At 39.5% G+C, this 18,129-nt stretch overlaps 1 protein-coding gene and 1 long non-coding RNA gene across 2 annotated transcripts in view; both read left to right on the forward strand.

The window, feature by feature from the left end:
* LOC103523847 (U2 snRNP-associated SURP motif-containing protein) overlaps positions 1 to 17,999 on the forward strand; it is a 29,575-nt gene extending 11,576 nt beyond the window's left edge. The window contains exons 17-26 of the mRNA XM_017449391.2: positions 223 to 260; positions 704 to 960; positions 2,314 to 2,418; positions 2,890 to 3,005; positions 4,882 to 4,937; positions 5,326 to 5,500; positions 7,963 to 8,036; positions 9,400 to 9,506; positions 16,157 to 16,222; positions 16,762 to 17,999. Of these exons, the coding sequence (XP_017304880.1) occupies positions 223 to 260; positions 704 to 960; positions 2,314 to 2,418; positions 2,890 to 3,005; positions 4,882 to 4,937; positions 5,326 to 5,500; positions 7,963 to 8,036; positions 9,400 to 9,506; positions 16,157 to 16,222; positions 16,762 to 17,035 (1,268 nt within the window). The 3' untranslated portion in view covers positions 17,036 to 17,999. The remainder of the gene's footprint in view (positions 1 to 222; positions 261 to 703; positions 961 to 2,313; positions 2,419 to 2,889; positions 3,006 to 4,881; positions 4,938 to 5,325; positions 5,501 to 7,962; positions 8,037 to 9,399; positions 9,507 to 16,156; positions 16,223 to 16,761) is intronic.
* On the forward strand, positions 13,923 to 15,147 carry LOC113473671. Its single transcript, XR_003395590.1, has 2 exons — positions 13,923 to 14,042; positions 15,114 to 15,147. It is a non-coding gene; the product is annotated as an uncharacterized LOC113473671 (long non-coding RNA).
* Positions 18,000 to 18,129: the final 130 nt, after the last annotated feature.

Raw genomic sequence — 18,129 nt, forward strand, 5'->3', positions numbered from 1 at the left:
TTGTGTGTGTGAAATTTGTATTCCTGTGTGTGTAAACAAAAAAAAACATGAAATGTAAATTTTTGTATTCTACCGGCCGTCCACGCACCACGGAAAATTCCTACACCTTTTATCTCTCTAAAAAAATATCCACTGAAATGATTGACCGTCCAATCGGGAATTTTCGTGAATGTTCGCTGTCAACCCGATGATTGGCGACTGCACACGGAATTTCACGAGTAGTGGATGGAGAGGATTTGGATGGCGTTCCCATGGATAAAGTGAAGCCTGCGCGTGCAGCAACGTTTATACTTCTAGAAGTTCAATTGAGTTCCGGTGTTAAATAGGTGATAACTATGTTGCCTTGTCTTTTCATATGCCTCTCTGATCACTCTTTACTGAACATTGTGAATTAATCCAAATCTTCTGTTTTTTCCTTTGTTCTACGTGGGTGTGTTATGTTGATATTGATGCGTGTGTGTGTGTGTGTGTTGTGTGTGTGAAATTCGTATTCCTGTGTGTGTGTAAACAAAAAAACATGAAATGTAAATTTTTGTATTCTACCGGCCGTCCACGCACCACGGAAAATTCCTACACCTTTTATCTCTCTAAAAAAATATCCACTGAAATGATTGACCGTCCAATCGGGAATTTTCGTGAATGTTCGCTGTCAACCCGATGATTGGCGACTGCACACGGAATTTCACGAGTAGTGGATGGAGAGGATTTGGATGGCGTTCCCATGGATAAAGTGAAGCCTGCGCGTGCAGCAACGTTTATACCGTCCAAGTGGGAGACGGTGGAGGAAAATGAGGATAGCGCTGTGACCAGTAGCAAGTGGGATGATGTAGAGCAGAGTGAAAGCAAGGATGATAGCAATAGCAAGGGCACTGGATTGACAAGTAGCAGACGAGGTGATCTCAGCTCGGAGAGAATACAAGGCGACTCGGGAGAAGACGATAGCGTCAGTTTAGACGACAGGTGAGTTACATGACTAACATTCTTTTTTATTACTTTCCTTATCCTATAGAAAGGAAAATAATGTAATCGGGTCAAATTTTCGATGGTCAGTTTTTAGTGCCAAAACACGTTTTGAGGTCCCTAGAGCCCAAATCCAAAGTTTCAGCCATTAGTCCGTGTGTGTGTCTGTCTGTAAACAAAATATCTCGAGAACGGTAAGAGCTAGAGACTTGAAATTTGGCATGCAGCTGTCAAATGTGACAAGGATGCGACACGATCTTTTGGTTAAGATCGGTGCCACGCTTGGCGGCGTTTCAGCCACTTTTTGGCGGTTTTCGGTGTAATTCAATAATATCTCGGGAATGGTATAAGTTAGAGACTTGAAATTTGGTTAGGATAGGTGCTGCAGTTGGCGGCTTTCGATTACTTTCTTGGCGGTTTTCAGCTATACTGACTATATGGTTAGAGATATTGTAAAAGTTACAATAGAAGAACACCAAAATAAGCATCTTTCAATAGGATAAGGAAAGTTGTGTGATGTTCACACCAGATTTTTATATCTGTCGTAAATTTACAATATATACTCGTACAGTGCTACGTTTTTTTTTTTTTTTTTTTTTAAAAAGTATGCAACCTTGAAGGGGCAACTCATGTTTTCTTGAAAAAATTTCGCCTGAAATGTATTAGGGGAAATTTTCAAAGCCTAAAAAACGGAAAAAGAATTTTTGGTCAGTAAAAAAAGTATGCAACCTTGAAGGGGCTACTTAAATTTTCTCGCAAAAATTTTGCCTGCGGCGCTGTAATTTTGTGTTATATAGAAACGTATTGGGGGGGGGATAAACAATACTCGTCTTGTATGTACTTGTAATGAATTTGATTTTTGATGGCCAATTCGAGGGAATCAGGCTGTATGCCGTAAATTATTGGTGTAAAAAAAAGTCAGATTTGTTGGTCAGATTGGTCAGATTTGTTCTCATTCTTTGTTTAGTCCTTTTTCAGTGCTGTCCGTTGACAAAAATTGCATTTCATTGCTTTCTAAAAAGAGTGGATATAACTTCCGAAATTTTTTGATATTGGCTTGTTACAAGCGCATATTTCGTGAACCATCATTCCTAGAACGCTTACATGTACACCGATTGATTTCTCGTGAAAAGTTACATAGGAAAGACTCCTTGGTCAAATGGTCATCTTAAATACTCTAATGGAAACTCTTGTAAAAAAAAAAAATCATGTTGAAATATTTGGAGATATCACAGAGAGGAGAGAGGGACATTAGTAGATCGTAAAATTAACCCTAGTTCCTAGTTACCACCCCTGCTCCAAATTATTTTTCTGACTGACCGGGGGTTCAAACTGGAACCGTTCTGTTCACAGGACGTTGCTCATGCTGATTCATCGCATGGTGGAGTTTGTGGTGCGTGAAGGTCCTATGTTTGAGGCCATGATCATGAACAAAGAGATTTCCAATCCTCTGTACAGGTAAGAGAGTTATTTACCGTAAAACCTTGACTCTCCATTTCTATTTCGTGTTAATATAGGCCTGGTGGTTCTTCAAACTCTTGACATTTCGAGCCTCCGACAACGCTCTGTGGCCTAGTGGGGATCATTAGATTTGCACATCTCCATTTCTATTTCGTGTCAATATAGGCCTGGTGGTTCTTCAAACTCTTGACATTTCGAGCCTCCGACAACGCTCTGTGGCCTAGTGGGGATCATTAGATTTGCACACAAGAGGTCCCGGGTTCAAATCCTGGCCGTCTTTTTTTTGTGCTTGGAATGGGGCATAACATATTTAGAACATCTAAAAGTATCAACATTTCCGTTTCATCTTTTGTTTTGTTTGGTTCTAGATTTCTATTCGAAAACCAAAGCCCAGCGGCCGTCTTAGATATTTAGAACATCTAAAAGTATCAACATTTCCGTTTCATCTTTTGTTTTGTTTGGTTCTAGATTTCTATTCGAAAACCAAAGCCCAGCTCACATTTACTATCGCTGGAAGATGTACTCTATTCTTCAGGGTGATCAGCCTAAGGAGTGGAGGACTAATGAGTTTAGAATGTTCGATGGTAAGAAGCTCGTGGTTTTATATCATTTTTATCCGAATTCGATGTTTGTTTTCCCTTTCAGAAGATTGGAAAGATCGTTTGATAGCCTCAAACACCCTCAGTTGTTTTTGGACAGAAACATGCAATTGTTTATACAGCTTTTGAAGAGAATTCATGTTTATTTTCCCTTCCAGAAGATTGGAAAGATCGTTTGATAGCCTCAAACACCCTCAGTTGTTTTTGGACAGAAACATGCAATTGTTTATACAGCTTTTGAAGCCATTTAAAAGCTCGTAAACATTGATTTCTATTTTTAAGGTCCTGTATGTATGTAGTACAGAAAAAAGGTGGTATACAAAATATTTCAACGGTTTGTCGTAGAACGATGAAATTTGGTATGCTATCCCGGTATGGTCCAAGGACGCGACTGTAACAATTGGGTAAAAATCGGACAGTCACTCATCCAGATATTTTTAACCAGTAGAGGAGCTGGTACAGCAGTGAAACAGGCAAGGTGTAAAAGACTGATATGACTTAAGCAGTTAAAGAGAAGGTCTGCTTCCCATAATATGTTCTGTAGAAAAAATAAAAAAAATAGAATCTTGATGGATGCCTCTGTAACTTTGTAAAGGTCATATTGAAAGAGAGAGGGAAATAACTTATACACGTCACATGTAGAAAGTTAGATATTCAACTGATTTATTACCTGAATATTTATACCTGCCCTCGTTAATCACACACTACGTACCAAATACATAAGACCTTGATTAGACTGCGGGAGTAAAGGGACTTTTCAGTCTCATTCTGGCAGTATAAACAGGGTATATTCTATTTTATTCTATTCTACTATCAAGTCACGTGAGAAAGGTGTAGTTCAAAGTTTTAACTTAATAAAATTGTTTTTAATAATCGTGAGAAATATTTAAAAATTAAAATCAGATAAAAATAAAATGAATTATTCTTATCAAGACAATTTCGATTAAGATGTTTTAAATTGGTGAGCTTTTGATGTCACTCAGGACATCATCTTCAGACCAAGATAGCTGTTGACTCTATCACAGCAGAAGTAGAAGCTCATGGCAAGTAAATGGAAATATGTATGCCCGTGTTCTAAAGTTATATTATTTAATAACTAAGCACCAGTCTGCTCACGTGATAAAAGGTGAGAGGAGAGATCTTTCTTCATCCCCACTATCTCACTTTAGTTTAGATTGTGAGTTTAGAGGGCATTTTAGTCCTTGTTTACAAAGCTGGCATTGTAAACAAGTTCCTTCTCTTCTCTTCTCCTCTCACTCGTTTCTTCCGCCTCACTTCTCCAACTTACCTCAGGAACTCATTGATTCCATCATAAGAGAAAGGTCCCTTGAGGAGTGAATACTTCATTTTCTTGGCATTAAGAACTGCCATGGCTGGATAGCCAAAGCCTCCAATCTCCAACACATTCTCCAGGTCTGGTTGAGCTAATTGAAATATGTTAAAATTTGGTTTTGATGTATTTGTCTCTACTTATACTTATTTGTTGGGTAAGTACTTGTGCAGAAGTCACGTCCGTTGAATATTGCTACCAAAGGAACTGGCACAAATGAGCAGTGACCAGTGTTATTATAGGTTTAGGTTAAATGCGAGGAGTTTTCACAATTAGAGCAGTGATTAGTGTTATTATAAGGTTAGGTTAAATACAAAAAGGAGCTTTTCTTTTCCACAGACATGACTTCTGCATAATTACCATTTGTTGTAAGTACCTACTTACCTACTTATAAATAAGGTAGGTTTAGCAAAATAATATATTGTGCTTACACATGTACTTTTTAAGGAAATACAGTTTTCAAGTGATGCCTGATGAGTGTTAAGTGTTAACACTATTAACAATTTGAAATGCTTGATCTTAATATTACAGGTGAAGATACTAGTGAGAAAGGAATAAACTTATCATTATTCTCCGGTTTATATTGGGTCGGTATTTCCAGTCACAGTCAGACTTTTCCAGTCAGCTCTACTTTGCCATTCGTAATTGTGTGAAAAAAAAACAGTTGAACACGCCTTTAAAAAGAAACACAGCGAAACTGCCAGCTTATAAGGGCTAAAACAGCATGATTTAAACAAATTGTTCTTCTTGAGAATATAATATTACTAAACTTAAAATGGTTGTCACAAAGGCATTCCTTGTTGCAAGCAAGAAGTAAAATTCAGTAATTGAATAATTTACATGAAGTCCTTGCAATTTTTTATAGGATAAATTTTATTTCTTCTGATGTTGGAAATTCAATTTTTTTTTAATTTTATTATTATTATTATTATTTCCAATGTGAAATTTTACTTGAACTTTTCATTCTTATCCCAGGACGCGAACAATGGTAACGAAGAAGACGAAGACCTAGATGGAGCTCCTCTCTCAGACGTGGATGGTGAGGATTTGGACGGGGTGCCTCTGGACGGAGCAGCCCTCATGAAGTCCCTGCAACGTTTGCCCCACTCGAGCTCCGCCCCTGATGAAGATGACATAGATGGCGTCCCATGTACGTATAACATCACCTCCGCCACTAGTTTCTACATTACTGTACATTAGAACTATGGGGACAACTAACAAGTTCACTCTTCACTTATTCGACGGCTTTTTGATTGACTAGATTCCACAGATTACAATAGAACTCTTTTGTGGAGATGCGAGACAGTAACTCTAGAAAGGAGCACTGGAAATTCTCCCTGTTAACGCCCTCAAAACAGTTCAAACTCTTGCTCTGTTTTCTGAAGAAAATAGCTTTATATGTTTGTTAGGACGCGACTTTATGTCGGGACAGGACTATTTAGCTGTTTTTGCGCCAATTTAAAGAGCTTAAATATGAACATTTATAAAACGAAAGAACTCTTGCTCTGTTTTCTGAAGAAAATAGATTAGCTTTACATTTTTTTTAGGACGCGACTTTATGTCGGGACAGGACTATTTAGCTGTTTTTGCGCCAATTTAAAGAGCTTAAATATGAACATTTATAAAACGAACTTTTATATCTAGAATACCGATCCTGTGTGGACCTCTAGAAGTCCAATTGAGTTCCGGTGTTAAATAGGTGATAACTATGTTGCCTTGTCTTTTCATATGCCTCTCTGTCTCTGATCACTCTTTACTGAACATTGTGAATTAATCCAAATCTTCTGTTTTTTCCTTTGTTCTACGTGGGTGTGTTATGTTGGTATTGATGCGTGTGTGTGTGTTGTGTGTGTGAAATTTGTATTCCTGTGTGTGTAAACAAAAAAAAACATGAAATGTAAATTTTTGTATTCTACCGGCCGTCCACGCACCACGGAAAATTCCTACACCTTTTATCTCTCTAAAAAAATTTGATACAACAGGTGCAGCACTATCGGAAGAAACTGCTACGCAAGGTTCGTACTCGGGGCCCATTTTATAACCCTTTCTAAAAATCTAAATCATGATTTATTCGTGGTGAAGCTGAGATCTTCTTCACATTTTTTGTGGATATCACAGCATTACTAAGAGCCTCCTTGACTATTTCTGAGTATAATTTTTCTTTTTACACTGGTAATGCCCCCACTGGTCGCTACTCGATTAAAGTATCTACTCAATTGTCCTCACGAGGCTGTAGCTACTCAATTGTCCCCGAAATCGAAGCACAGAGCTGAAAAAAACTTCGACCACGCCGGGAATCGAACCCTAGACCTCCGGAGTGTAAGTCTACTTTGATACCTACTCGGCCACGGAGGTTGCTTTTCCATTTCATTGGCTTTTCAGCCAAGTTCGTACCAGGGGGGCAGGGGCTGGACTCATTTTATTGACCTTTTAGCCAAAGGGGAAGTTGATGTGACGTCATCGCGTAGGGGAGCGTATGTCGTGACGTCAGGATACAAGATTTACCGGTATTTTTTCAAATCGATGTTTCTCGGGATCTAGAAGTCATAGAAGAAGAAGAATTCCCTAGTTCCTCATTTCTTCTGCCATTTCACTTTTATTTAAAGCTAAATAACCGCAGAAGGTCTATTAACCAACAGAGGTGGAGATATGGCTTTTCAAACTTTTTTTTAAAATTAATATTTCAACTGGAAATACTCATTCTATTTCATATCCATCCTAATTTTTCGACAGAGATGTATACAGGTATGTATAATGTATATCGTAGAGATACGGACTGGGTTGAAATTTCACTTCTATGAACGGAATTAGCCCTAGTTAGGCTCATTGAAAGGCTGACGACAAACACCGACCCCGTCTGTACACGGGAAAAGGGGAAGAAAAAGAAGAACGGGATAAATATGTTTATCTCGGGATCTAGAAGTCGTAGATGTTGTACACTACACCACCTGCCTCGGTGGTGTAGTGGTCAAGGCGCTCGCCTCGTAAACAGAAGGGCGTGGGTTCAATCCCAGCCGAGGTATGGAATTTTATCCTCAATATAATTTGAGAATTTGACCACAAAGTAGCCTACTGCTGGAGTAAAGGGACTTTTCAGTCCTATGCGAGCAGTATAAATAAGCACTATTATTATTATTATTGGTAGCCTACTGCTGGAGTAAAGGGACTTTTCAGTCCTATGCGAGCAGTATAAATAAGATAGGTAGGTAGATAGGTACCTACATAGGCAGGTACCTACATATGTAGGTACCTACATAGGTCTTATTTAATAAAAATGTTTTTATTTCAGGCTGCCAGAGAGGAGAAGAAGGAGGCGAACAAATCAGAGAGAAGTGACAGAAAGAAGAGTCCCTCCCCAGTCAGTCCTGATTATAGAGAACGCGATAGAGACTCGCAGTAAGTATTTTTCCCTACCAACTTTCTCACTTGTGTTATACTTAGAGCTCATATGCTATTTAGTTCTGGTTGAGCAGACCCAGAGAAATAAAAGGTTTGTAGAAGAGACTTGTAACAACGGAGGTCTTATCGTCCCGATATTGAGGAGAGAAGGAGGACAGGGTAGGAAAAGTTAGAAGAAAAGCAGCTGAGATGGTTCGGGCACGTTAAAAGAAGACCGGCAGATCATATGGTCAATAAAGCTCCTGATACAACAGGTGCAGCACTATCGGAAGAAACTGCTACGCAAGGTTCGTACTCTGGGCCCATTTTATTAAACCTTTCTAAAAATCTAAATCATGATTTATTTGTGGTGAAGCTGAGAGCTTCTTCACATTTTTTGTGGATATCACAGCATTACTAAGAGCCTCCTTGACTATTTCTGACATACCTACGTATAATTTTTCTTTTTACTCTGGTAATGCCGCCACTGGTCGCTACTCGATTAAATTAAAGTAGCTACTCAATTGTCCTCACGAGGCTGTAGCTACTCAATTGTCCCCGAAATTGAAGCACAGAGCCGAAAAAACTTCGACCACGCCGGAATCGAACCCTAGACCTCCGGAGTGTAAGTCTAGTTTGATACCCACTCGGCCACGGAGGTTGCTTTTCCATTTCATTGGCTTTTCACAATGCCAGCTTCTATAGACGAGGGTGAGTGGCATATATCTTCAATCTGATTTAATCCTAGGACCCACCTCAGTTTTGTAGTGTTTAGCACGGTGAAGTCTGGACCTGAAGGTTGGTGATTCGAGTCCAAATCAAGTCGAAATTTTGCGTTGTGTATTTAGCGGGGAACGATATTGGTGACAAACGTTGAATCATGCCCATGATTAATTCATCGGGTATGGAGTTGATATTCAAAGGTGACTTGAAAAAGTTCATACTGGATATACTACTCAATTGTCCCCGAAATTGAAGCTCAGAGCCGAAAAAACTTCGACCACGACGGGAATCGAACCCTAGACCTCCGGAGTGTAAGTCTAGTTTGATACCCACTCGGCCACGGAGGTTGCTTTTCCATTTCATTGGCTTTTCAGCCAAGTTCGTACCAGGGGGGCAGAGACTGGACTCATTTGTTGACCTTTTAGCCAAAGGGGAAGTTGATGTGACGTCATCGCGTATGGGAGCGTATGTCGTGACGTTAGGATACAAGATTTACCGGTATTTTTTCAAATCGATATTTCTCGGGATCTAGAAGTCATAGAAGAAGAAGAAGAAGAAGAAGAAGAAGAATTCCCTAGTTCCTCATTTCTTCTGCCATTTCACTTTTACTTAAAGCTAAATAATCGCAGAAGGTCTATTAACCAACAGAGGCGGAGATATGGCTTTTCAAACCTTTTTTTAAATTAATATTTCAACTGGAAATACTCATTCTATTTCATATCCACCCTAATTTTTCGACAGAGATGAATACAGGTATGTATAATGTATATCGTAGAGATACGGATTGGGTTGAAATTTCACTTCTATGAACGGAATTAGCCCTAGTCAGGCTCATTGAGAGGCTGACGACAAACACCGACCCCGTCTGTACACGGGAAAAGGGGAAGAAAAAGAAGAACGGGATAAATATGTTTATCTTATTTAATAAAAATGTTTCTCTTATTTCAGGCTGCCAGAGAGGAGAAGAAGGAGGCGAACAAATCAGAGAGAAGTGACAGAAAGAAGAGTCCCTCCCCAGTCAGTCCTGATTATAGAGAACGCGATAGAGACGCGCAGTAAGTATTGTTCCCTACCGACTTTCTCACTTGTGTTATACCTAGAGCTCATATGCTACCTAGTTCTTGTTGAGCAGACCCGGAGAAATGAAAGGTTTGTAAAAGAGACTTGTAACAACGGAGGTCTTATCGTCCCGATATTGAGGAGAGAAGGAGAACAGGGTAGGAAAAGTTAGAAGAAAAGCAGCTGAGATGGTTCGGGCACGTTAAAAGAAGACCGGCAGATCATATGGTCAATAAAGCTCTAAGTATAAATCTACCAAGAAAACATACAAGAGGAAGGCCCAAGCACACCTGGTGGCGGCAACAGAAGAAAAGACTGGAAGAAAGTGGACTATCAGAAGCTGACACCCAAAATAGAAGAGTTTAAGGTCTGGTAAACTTTAACCATTTTCAGCTCTACAATACGAGCTCTCATGTAAAATATTTAATTGTAATTATTTTTGTTACTTATCAATGGAAAGAAAAAAAGAGGGACAAATACCATTGTGTAATTTGGGCCCATCTTCCAATTACGGAAATGTAGCTCTCAGGTGCCTCATGAACTTGTAAAGGACTCAATAAAATGGTCAATCATTATTTATTACAAAGTTTTCGTCTTGTTCATTTTTTTTTTTTTTCACCTCACATGGCTGACAGCAACTTCTTAAGTAGGTACCCAGGAATATGAAGCAGGTTTTCAATATTTCAATGATGGTCAACTTCAGTGTTATGCTGTGGCCACTCACTCTCAAACTGTCTGACCATGTGTGACAGAAAAAGCTTTCTACCTAAGTCTTTCAGACTTTCTTCCATGTTAGGTCAGACTCTTTTTCACCAAGGCCTGAAAGTATGAAAGGCCAGCTTTACATGAGTCAGTTGGAGTATCCACCTGTTGTAGGTAGTGAATTTAGTTTCAATCAATTGGTGATGGCCCATATTGGTTCTTTGCTTTAGTCCCTCAGTAAGAGGCTGGCCTTCAATCAAAATTCAACCTATCAGAGCAGTCAGAGCTAGTGTTGAATAATTGAATGATCCACTGGCGTGTGGCGCCATGGCACACTGAAGTACCCAACTTTTTACTGAAACATTTTCCATGTTAGGTTTCTGAATGGATGGCTGATAGACAAATGCTAGTTGTTTCTGGGCGTACTGTCTTGTGAGGACCATGTTAGAATTCCAGCAACTTAATCGACCACACCTTGGTATCATAGTGGGAGCCTCTAGACTAGTCTAGACACTAGAAAATGTATACCCCAAATCTCTGGTACGTACCTCAAAGCCCAATTAAAACTTGTCTACAAGTTAGTCTACTAGATAATTCTATTGACCAATCAGAGGATAAACCTTTTTGATAGCCCTGATGGGAAAAAATAAATCTGGTATGTTTTGGAAAACAATTTTCTTTATTATTATTTATATGGTACAATATAAGTGACAGTTTACTTCTTCTGTGCTGCTTTCTCATCTTCACGAGCATAAGATGCCAACAGTTCTTGTCTCTTCATCTGGATTCTTTCTTCACGTCTCTTCTTTGCCTCCTTGACTTTCTGTCTACGGGCCTCAGCTTGATCACTGTGAAATAAAACAAATTGAGAAATTAATGTGTGAAGGAAGGAGAAAAAGATGGGGGTATCAATTCCAGAGTGGTGAAACATCTACAAAAACTTGGAGGTCTGTATCTTGTCATATTCATCTCATAAAACGATTTTAGGTGTTGGGTCAACAAAAATGCACCACAAAAAAAAAAACTTTGATTCAGAGTTTTTAAAAAAAGCTAAATCAAATTCAGGCTGTTTTGCGTAGCAAGTGAGGTAACCAGACTGAATCATCCCTTTGTTAGTTAAAAGGTAGGTCACCATCGAAATCTCCCCCCTCCTCCCGCTCACTCAAACATTCACGTCATTTGTCTCCTTCCCCTCCTCCCGCGCGAAAACATAAGCACAAACACAAGTATTAAGTGCCCCAAATACACTGGCAATAATGTTGCGCAAGACACACAGAAAACCAGTCTAGTTAGCTTGGAAGGTAGCACGTCTGCCTTGTAAGCACTAGGTCGCGGGTTCGATTCCCACCTGAGGCGTATTTTATCCTAAGCAGATAAGGTTGGTTCTCAGAACGGCTGGTTTTCTCCTATTCTGTCTTTCTTCTCCGTTCACTTTTGAGACAATAAGACCTTAGCATTAGCAGTTAGAGTTTCCTCTATCAAACCTCTACAGAAAAGCATCTTGCCGAAGCCAACTTGCCCAATATTTATTGCCAGTTTGGACACTTGGGTTTAGCTTTAGACAATAGGGACCTTATTGTGTATCCTATGTTAGAGGACTGCCTAGTTGAGCGGTTCCCTGGTAACCTAAGCTCGCGGGTTCGTGTCCTCATGAAAAAAGGATTCCTGTGTATTTAAGTGTTTGTCTGTGGGATTTTATTACCATATGTCAAGGTTTTACTTCAAGCGGGTTCGATTCCCGGCGGAAGCAAATTTGTGTCCTCTTGTATCATAGGTAAATGGTACATAATATTACTTAAGATATGAAGTAGGTAAAAAGTTCCAAGTTCAGGTAGTTGATTGGTCAACTACTCTAAGGACATTTCTTTTCTTTTGCTACATAAGGGTTAGCCTATTAACTGCTTAGGTCATTTCATCTCCAATCTAAGCCCAACAGGTTGTTAGTAGGTATTGTAGTTACCTAGACCCCACTTATCATTTTGTAGGTATCTCAGTTAAAAATCCAAAATGTCCTTGGCAACAATGAGGGGATTTTTAACCAAATTCGGAATAGTGTCTTTAGCTTCCAGTGAAAAGTAGTTAGTAGTCACTCAACTTCAACTAGGTCTGGTAAACTTTAACCATTTTCAGCTCTACAATACGAGCTCTCATGTAAAATATTTAATTGTAATTATTTTTGTTACTTATCAATGGAAAGAAAAAAAGAGGGACAAATACCATTGTGTAATTTGGGCCCATCTTCCAATTACGGAAATGTAGCTCTCAGGTGCCTCATGAACTTGTAAAGGACTCAATAAAATGGTCAATCATTATTTATTACAAAGTTTTCGTCTTGTTCATTTTTTTTTTTTTTCACCTCACATGGCTGACAGCAACTTCTTAAGTAGGTACCCAGGAATATGAAGCAGGTTTTCAATATTTCAATGATGGTCAACTTCAGTGTTATGCTGTGGCCACTCACTCTCAAACTGTCTGACCATGTGTGACAGAAAAAGCTTTCTACCTAAGTCTTTCAGACTTTCTTCCATGTTAGGTCAGACTCTTTTTCACCAAGGCCTGAAAGTATGAAAGGCCAGCTTTACATGAGTCAGTTGGAGTATCCACCTGTTGTAGGTAGTGAATTTAGTTTCAATCAATTGGTGATGGCCCATATTGGTTCTTTGCTTTAGTCCCTCAGTAAGAGGCTGGCCTTCAATCAAAATTCAACCTATCAGAGCAGTCAGAGCTAGTGTTGAATAATTGAATGATCCACTGGCGTGTGGCGCCATGGCACACTGAAGTACCCAACTTTTTACTGAAACATTTTCCATGTTAGGTTTCTGAATGGATGGCTGATAGACAAATGCTAGTTGTTTCTGGGCGTACTGTCTTGTGAGGACCATGTTAGAATTCCAGCAACTTAATCGACCACACCTTGGTATCATAGTGGGAGCCTCTAGACTAGTCTAGACACTAGAAAATGTATACCCCAAATCTCTGGTACGTACCTCAAAGCCCAATTAAAACTTGTCTACAAGTTAGTCTACTAGATAATTCTATTGACCAATCAGAGGATAAACCTTTTTGATAGCCCTGATGGGAAAAAATAAATCTGGTATGTTTTGGAAAACAATTTTCTTTATTATTATTTATATGGTACAATATAAGTGACAGTTTACTTCTTCTGTGCTGCTTTCTCATCTTCACGAGCATAAGATGCCAACAGTTCTTGTCTCTTCATCTGGATTCTTTCTTCACGTCTCTTCTTTGCCTCCTTGACTTTCTGTCTACGGGCCTCAGCTTGATCACTGTGAAATAAAACAAATTGAGAAATTAATGTGTGAAGGAAGGAGAAAAAGATGGGGGTATCAATTCCAGAGTGGTGAAACATCTACAAAAACTTGGAGGTCTGTATCTTGTCATATTCATCTCATAAAACGATTTTAGGTGTTGGGTCAACAAAAATGCACCACAAAAAAAAAAACTTTGATTCAGAGTTTTTAAAAAAAGCTAAATCAAATTCAGGCTGTTTTGCGTAGCAAGTGAGGTAACCAGACTGAATCATCCCTTTGTTAGTTAAAAGGTAGGTCACCAAGCCAAAGTTTGGCCTAATACCAACAGATAACAAGACCCTCCTTTTTTTCTTACCTCAACAATTTAGCACGAGACTTCTCAGCCTTCTTCTTGTGGATGAACTCCATCAATACTCTCTTGTATTTAATAAAAATGTTTCTCTTATTTCAGGCTGCCAGAGAGGAGAAGAAGGAGGCGAACAAATCAGAGAGAAGTGACAGAAAGAAGAGTCCCTCCCCAGTCAGTCCTGATTATAGAGAACGCGATAGAGACTCGCAGTAAGTATTGTTCCCTACCGACTTTCTCACTTGTGTTATACCTAGAGGTCATATGCTATTTAGTTCTTGTTGAGCAGACCCAGAGAAATGAAAGGTTTGTAAAAGAGACTTGTAACAACGGAGGTCTTATCGTCCCGATATTGAAGAGAGAAGGAGGACAGGGTAGGAGAAGCCAGCAGTTTCGAGAACGATAAGGTTCGTTCGGGAATCGAACCCCACTTTTCTACCTAACGCTTCCAAGGCTGGCGCACTACCTTCAAAGGCGCAGTAAGTATTGTTCCCTACCGACTTTCTCACTTGTGTTATACCTAGAGCTCATATGCTACCTAGTTCTTGTTGAGCAGACCCGGAGAAATGAAAGGTTTGTAAAAGAGACTTGTAACAACGGAGGTCTTATCGTCCCGATATTGAGGAGAGAAGGAGAACAGGGTAGGAAAAGTTAGAAGAAAAGCAGCTGAGATGGTTCGGGCACGTTAAAAGAAGACCGGCAGATCATATGGTCAATAAAGCTCACTCTTTGCTGACGAAATTCCTGTGTACGGACTCCAGTATGTAGGACTATTACACCCCTAACCTTCAAAGCTAACCAGGCTGGCTTTTTTTACGGCTTTAAGTGGTAGAGTTCCCCTGGGAAGCGAGCAGTTTCGAGAATGATAAGGTTCGTTCGGGAATCGAACCCCACTTTTCTACCTAACGCTTTTAAGGCTGGCGCACTACCTTCAAAGCTACATTACATTGAAATGGGGGTCTTTTCTGACAAAATTCCTGTGTACGGGCTCCAGTATGTAGGACTATTACACCCCTAACCTTCAAAGCTAACCAGGCTGGCTTTTTTTACGGCTTTAAGTGGTAGAGTTCCCCTGGAGGAGCTCTTGCACCCTCCCAATAATTTTTCCTTCACTGTGAAGCCCTTAAGATATTTATTTTTCACCAGGGGAGTCTTCATTCTAGCACCGCAAAGTATGATATCTAAATCTCTATGCTCAGCTTACATATCGTATGATATCTAAATCTCTTTACGGTCAGCTTACATAGATTGATGTTTAAAAATAGTTTTATCGTGTGCTGCAGGTTGCGAAATAAGAAGAGAGGCAGAAGCAGGAGCAACTGGTCAGCTTACATAGATTGATGTTTAAAAATACTTTTATCGTGTGCTGCAGGTTGCGAAATAAGAAGAGAGGCAGAAGCAGGAGCAACTCGAGAAGTCCAGTTAGAAAATCACGCAGGTATGAAGTTGGAAATTATTCCTATGATTTTAAATGAACTTTGGTTGTTCCCGAACATTTATCAAAGAGGAACTTCAAAATTTGAAATTTTTTTTCTCATTCGTGGGGAAAATGGAAATTTTTGACCATTGTGGGTATAAAATCTTGATAGATAGAAACCAAATACGCAAAACTCAATGTATGGTTCTGTAGTTGGACCAAAAGTGTACCTAATCAATGAAGTACATCTATGAGAAAACACTTTAGTGGCTAAGGCGCTCACTTGGTAAGTAGGAGAACGTTCAAACCCAGACAAGGAATGGAACTTTATACTTTATTGTTTGAGAAGTCGACCTCAATAATAGTAACTCATTACTGGTGGGGTAAAAGGAGACTTTAGCCTTGTTAGAGCAGTGTAAAGAAGGATATTATTATTGTAGAAATTATCCTGTATTTTCAATATGTGTATTATTAAGCCTAACTTTTCATGATCGTTTTTCCAGGAAAGCGAGCAGTTTCGAGAACGATAAGGTTCGTTCGGGAATCGAACCCCACTTTTCTACCTAACGCTTCCAAGGCTGGCGCACTACCTTCAAAGCTACATTACATTGAAATGGGGGTCTTTGCTGACGAAATTCCTCTGTACGGACTCCAGTATGTAGGACTATTACACCCCTAACCTTCAAAGCTAACCAGGCTGGCCTTTTTTTTACGGCTTTAAGTGGTAGAGTTCCCCTGGAGGAGCTCTTGCACCCTCCCAATAATTTTTCCTTCACTGTGAAGCCCTTAAGATGTTTATTCTTCACCAGGGGAGTCTTCATTCTAGCACCGCAAAGTATGATATCTAAATCTCTTAATGGTCAGCTTACATAGATTGATGTTTAAAAATAGTTTTATCGTGTGCTGCAGGTTGCGAAATAAGAAGAGAGGCAGAAGCAGGAGCAACTCAAGAAGTCCAGTTAGAAAATCACGCAGGTATGAAGTTGGAAATTATTCCTATGATTTTAAATGAACTTTGGTTGTTCACGAACATTTATCAAAGAGGAACTTCAAAATTTGATTTTTTTCTTTTTATTCGTGGGGAAAATGGAAATTTTTGATCATCGTGGGTATAAAATCTTGATAGATAGAAACCAAATACGCAAAACTCAAGTTATAGTTCTGTAGTTGGACCAAAAGTGTACCTAATCAATGAAGTACATCTATGAGAATCGGAATAACACAAAGAAGAATATACTTCATCCTTGAGTTTCGGAAATTTCCCCTAAAACACTTTAGTGGCTAAGGCGCTCACTTGGTAAGTAGGAGAACATTCAAACCCAGACAAGGTATGGAACTTTATACTTCATTGTTTGAGAAGTCGACCTCAATAATAGTAACTGATTACTGGTGGGGTAAAAGGAGTCTTTAGCCTTGTTAGAGCAGTATAAAGAAGGATATTATTATTGTAGAAATTATCCTGTATTTTCAATATGTGTATTATTAAGCCTAACTTTTCATGATCGTTTTTCCAGGTCTAGGAGTGCTAGCTTCAGCCCTCCCTCTAGTAGGAAACACAGATCTCCCGTACACAGCAGCAGGTCCAAGGATAGGAAACACGTTAGGACCCCCTCTCCCCCGCCCCCTCCCCGACACAAACGTAAACACCTTTCCCCCTCCCCTCCTCGACACTCATCCTCCTCTAAATACTCGAAATCTCCCCCCTCCTCCCGCTCACTCAAACATTCACGTCATTTGTCTCCTTCCCCTCCTCCCGCGCGAAAACATAAGCACAAACACAAGTATTAAGTGCCCCAAATACACTGGCAATAATGTTGCGCAAGACACACAGAAAACCAGTCTAGTTAGCTTGGAAGGTAGCACGTCTGCCTTGTAAGCACTAGGTCGCGGGTTCGATTCCCACCTGAGGCGTATTTTATCCTAAGCAGATAAGGTTGGTTCTCAGAACGGCTGGTTTTCTCCTATTCTGTCTTTCTTCTCCGTTCACTTTTGAGACAATAAGACCTTAGCATTAGCAGTTAGAGTTTCCTCTATCAAACCTCTACAGAAAAGCATCTTGCCGAAGCCAACTTGCCCAATATTTATTGCCAGTTTGGACACTTGGGTTTAGCTTTAGACAATAGGGACCTTATTGTGTATCCTATGTTAGAGGACTGCCTAGTTGAGCGGTTCCCTGGTAACCTAAGCTCGCGGGTTCGTGTCCTCATGAAAAAAGGATTCCTGTGTATTTAAGTGTTTGTCTGTGGGATTTTATTACCATATGTCAAGGTTTTACTTCACGCGGGTTCGATTCCCGGCGGAAGCAAATTTGTGTCCTCTTGTATCATAGATAAATGGTACATAATATTACTCAAGATATGAAGTAGGTAAAAAGTTCCAAGTTCAGGTAGTTGATTGGTCAACTACTCTAAGGACATTTCTTTTCTTTTGCTACATAAGGGTTAGCCTATTAACTGCCTAGGTCATTTCATCTCCAATCTAAGCCCAACAGGTTGTCAGTAGGTATTGTAGTTACCTAGACCCCACTTATCATTTTGTAGGTATCTCAGTTAAAAATCCAAAATGTCCTTGGCAACAATGAGGGGATTTTTAACCAAATTCGGAATAGTGTCTTTAGCTTCCAGTGAAAAGTAGTTAGTAGTCACTCAACTTCAACTAGGTCTGGTAAACTTTAACCATTTTCAGCTCTACAATACGAGCTCTCAATGTAAAATATTTAATTGTAATTATTTTTGTTACCTATCAACGGAAAGAAAAAAGAGGAACAAAAACCATTGTGTAATTTGGGCACATCTTCCAATTACGGAAATGTAGCTCTCAGGTGCCTCATGAACTTGTAAAGGACTCAATAAAATGGTCAATCATTATTTATTACAAAGTTT

Source organism: Diaphorina citri, unplaced genomic scaffold (genome assembly GCF_000475195.1).
Source record: "Diaphorina citri unplaced genomic scaffold, Diaci psyllid genome assembly version 1.1 scaffold85, whole genome shotgun sequence".
NCBI lineage: Eukaryota > Metazoa > Arthropoda > Insecta > Hemiptera > Psyllidae > Diaphorina > Diaphorina citri.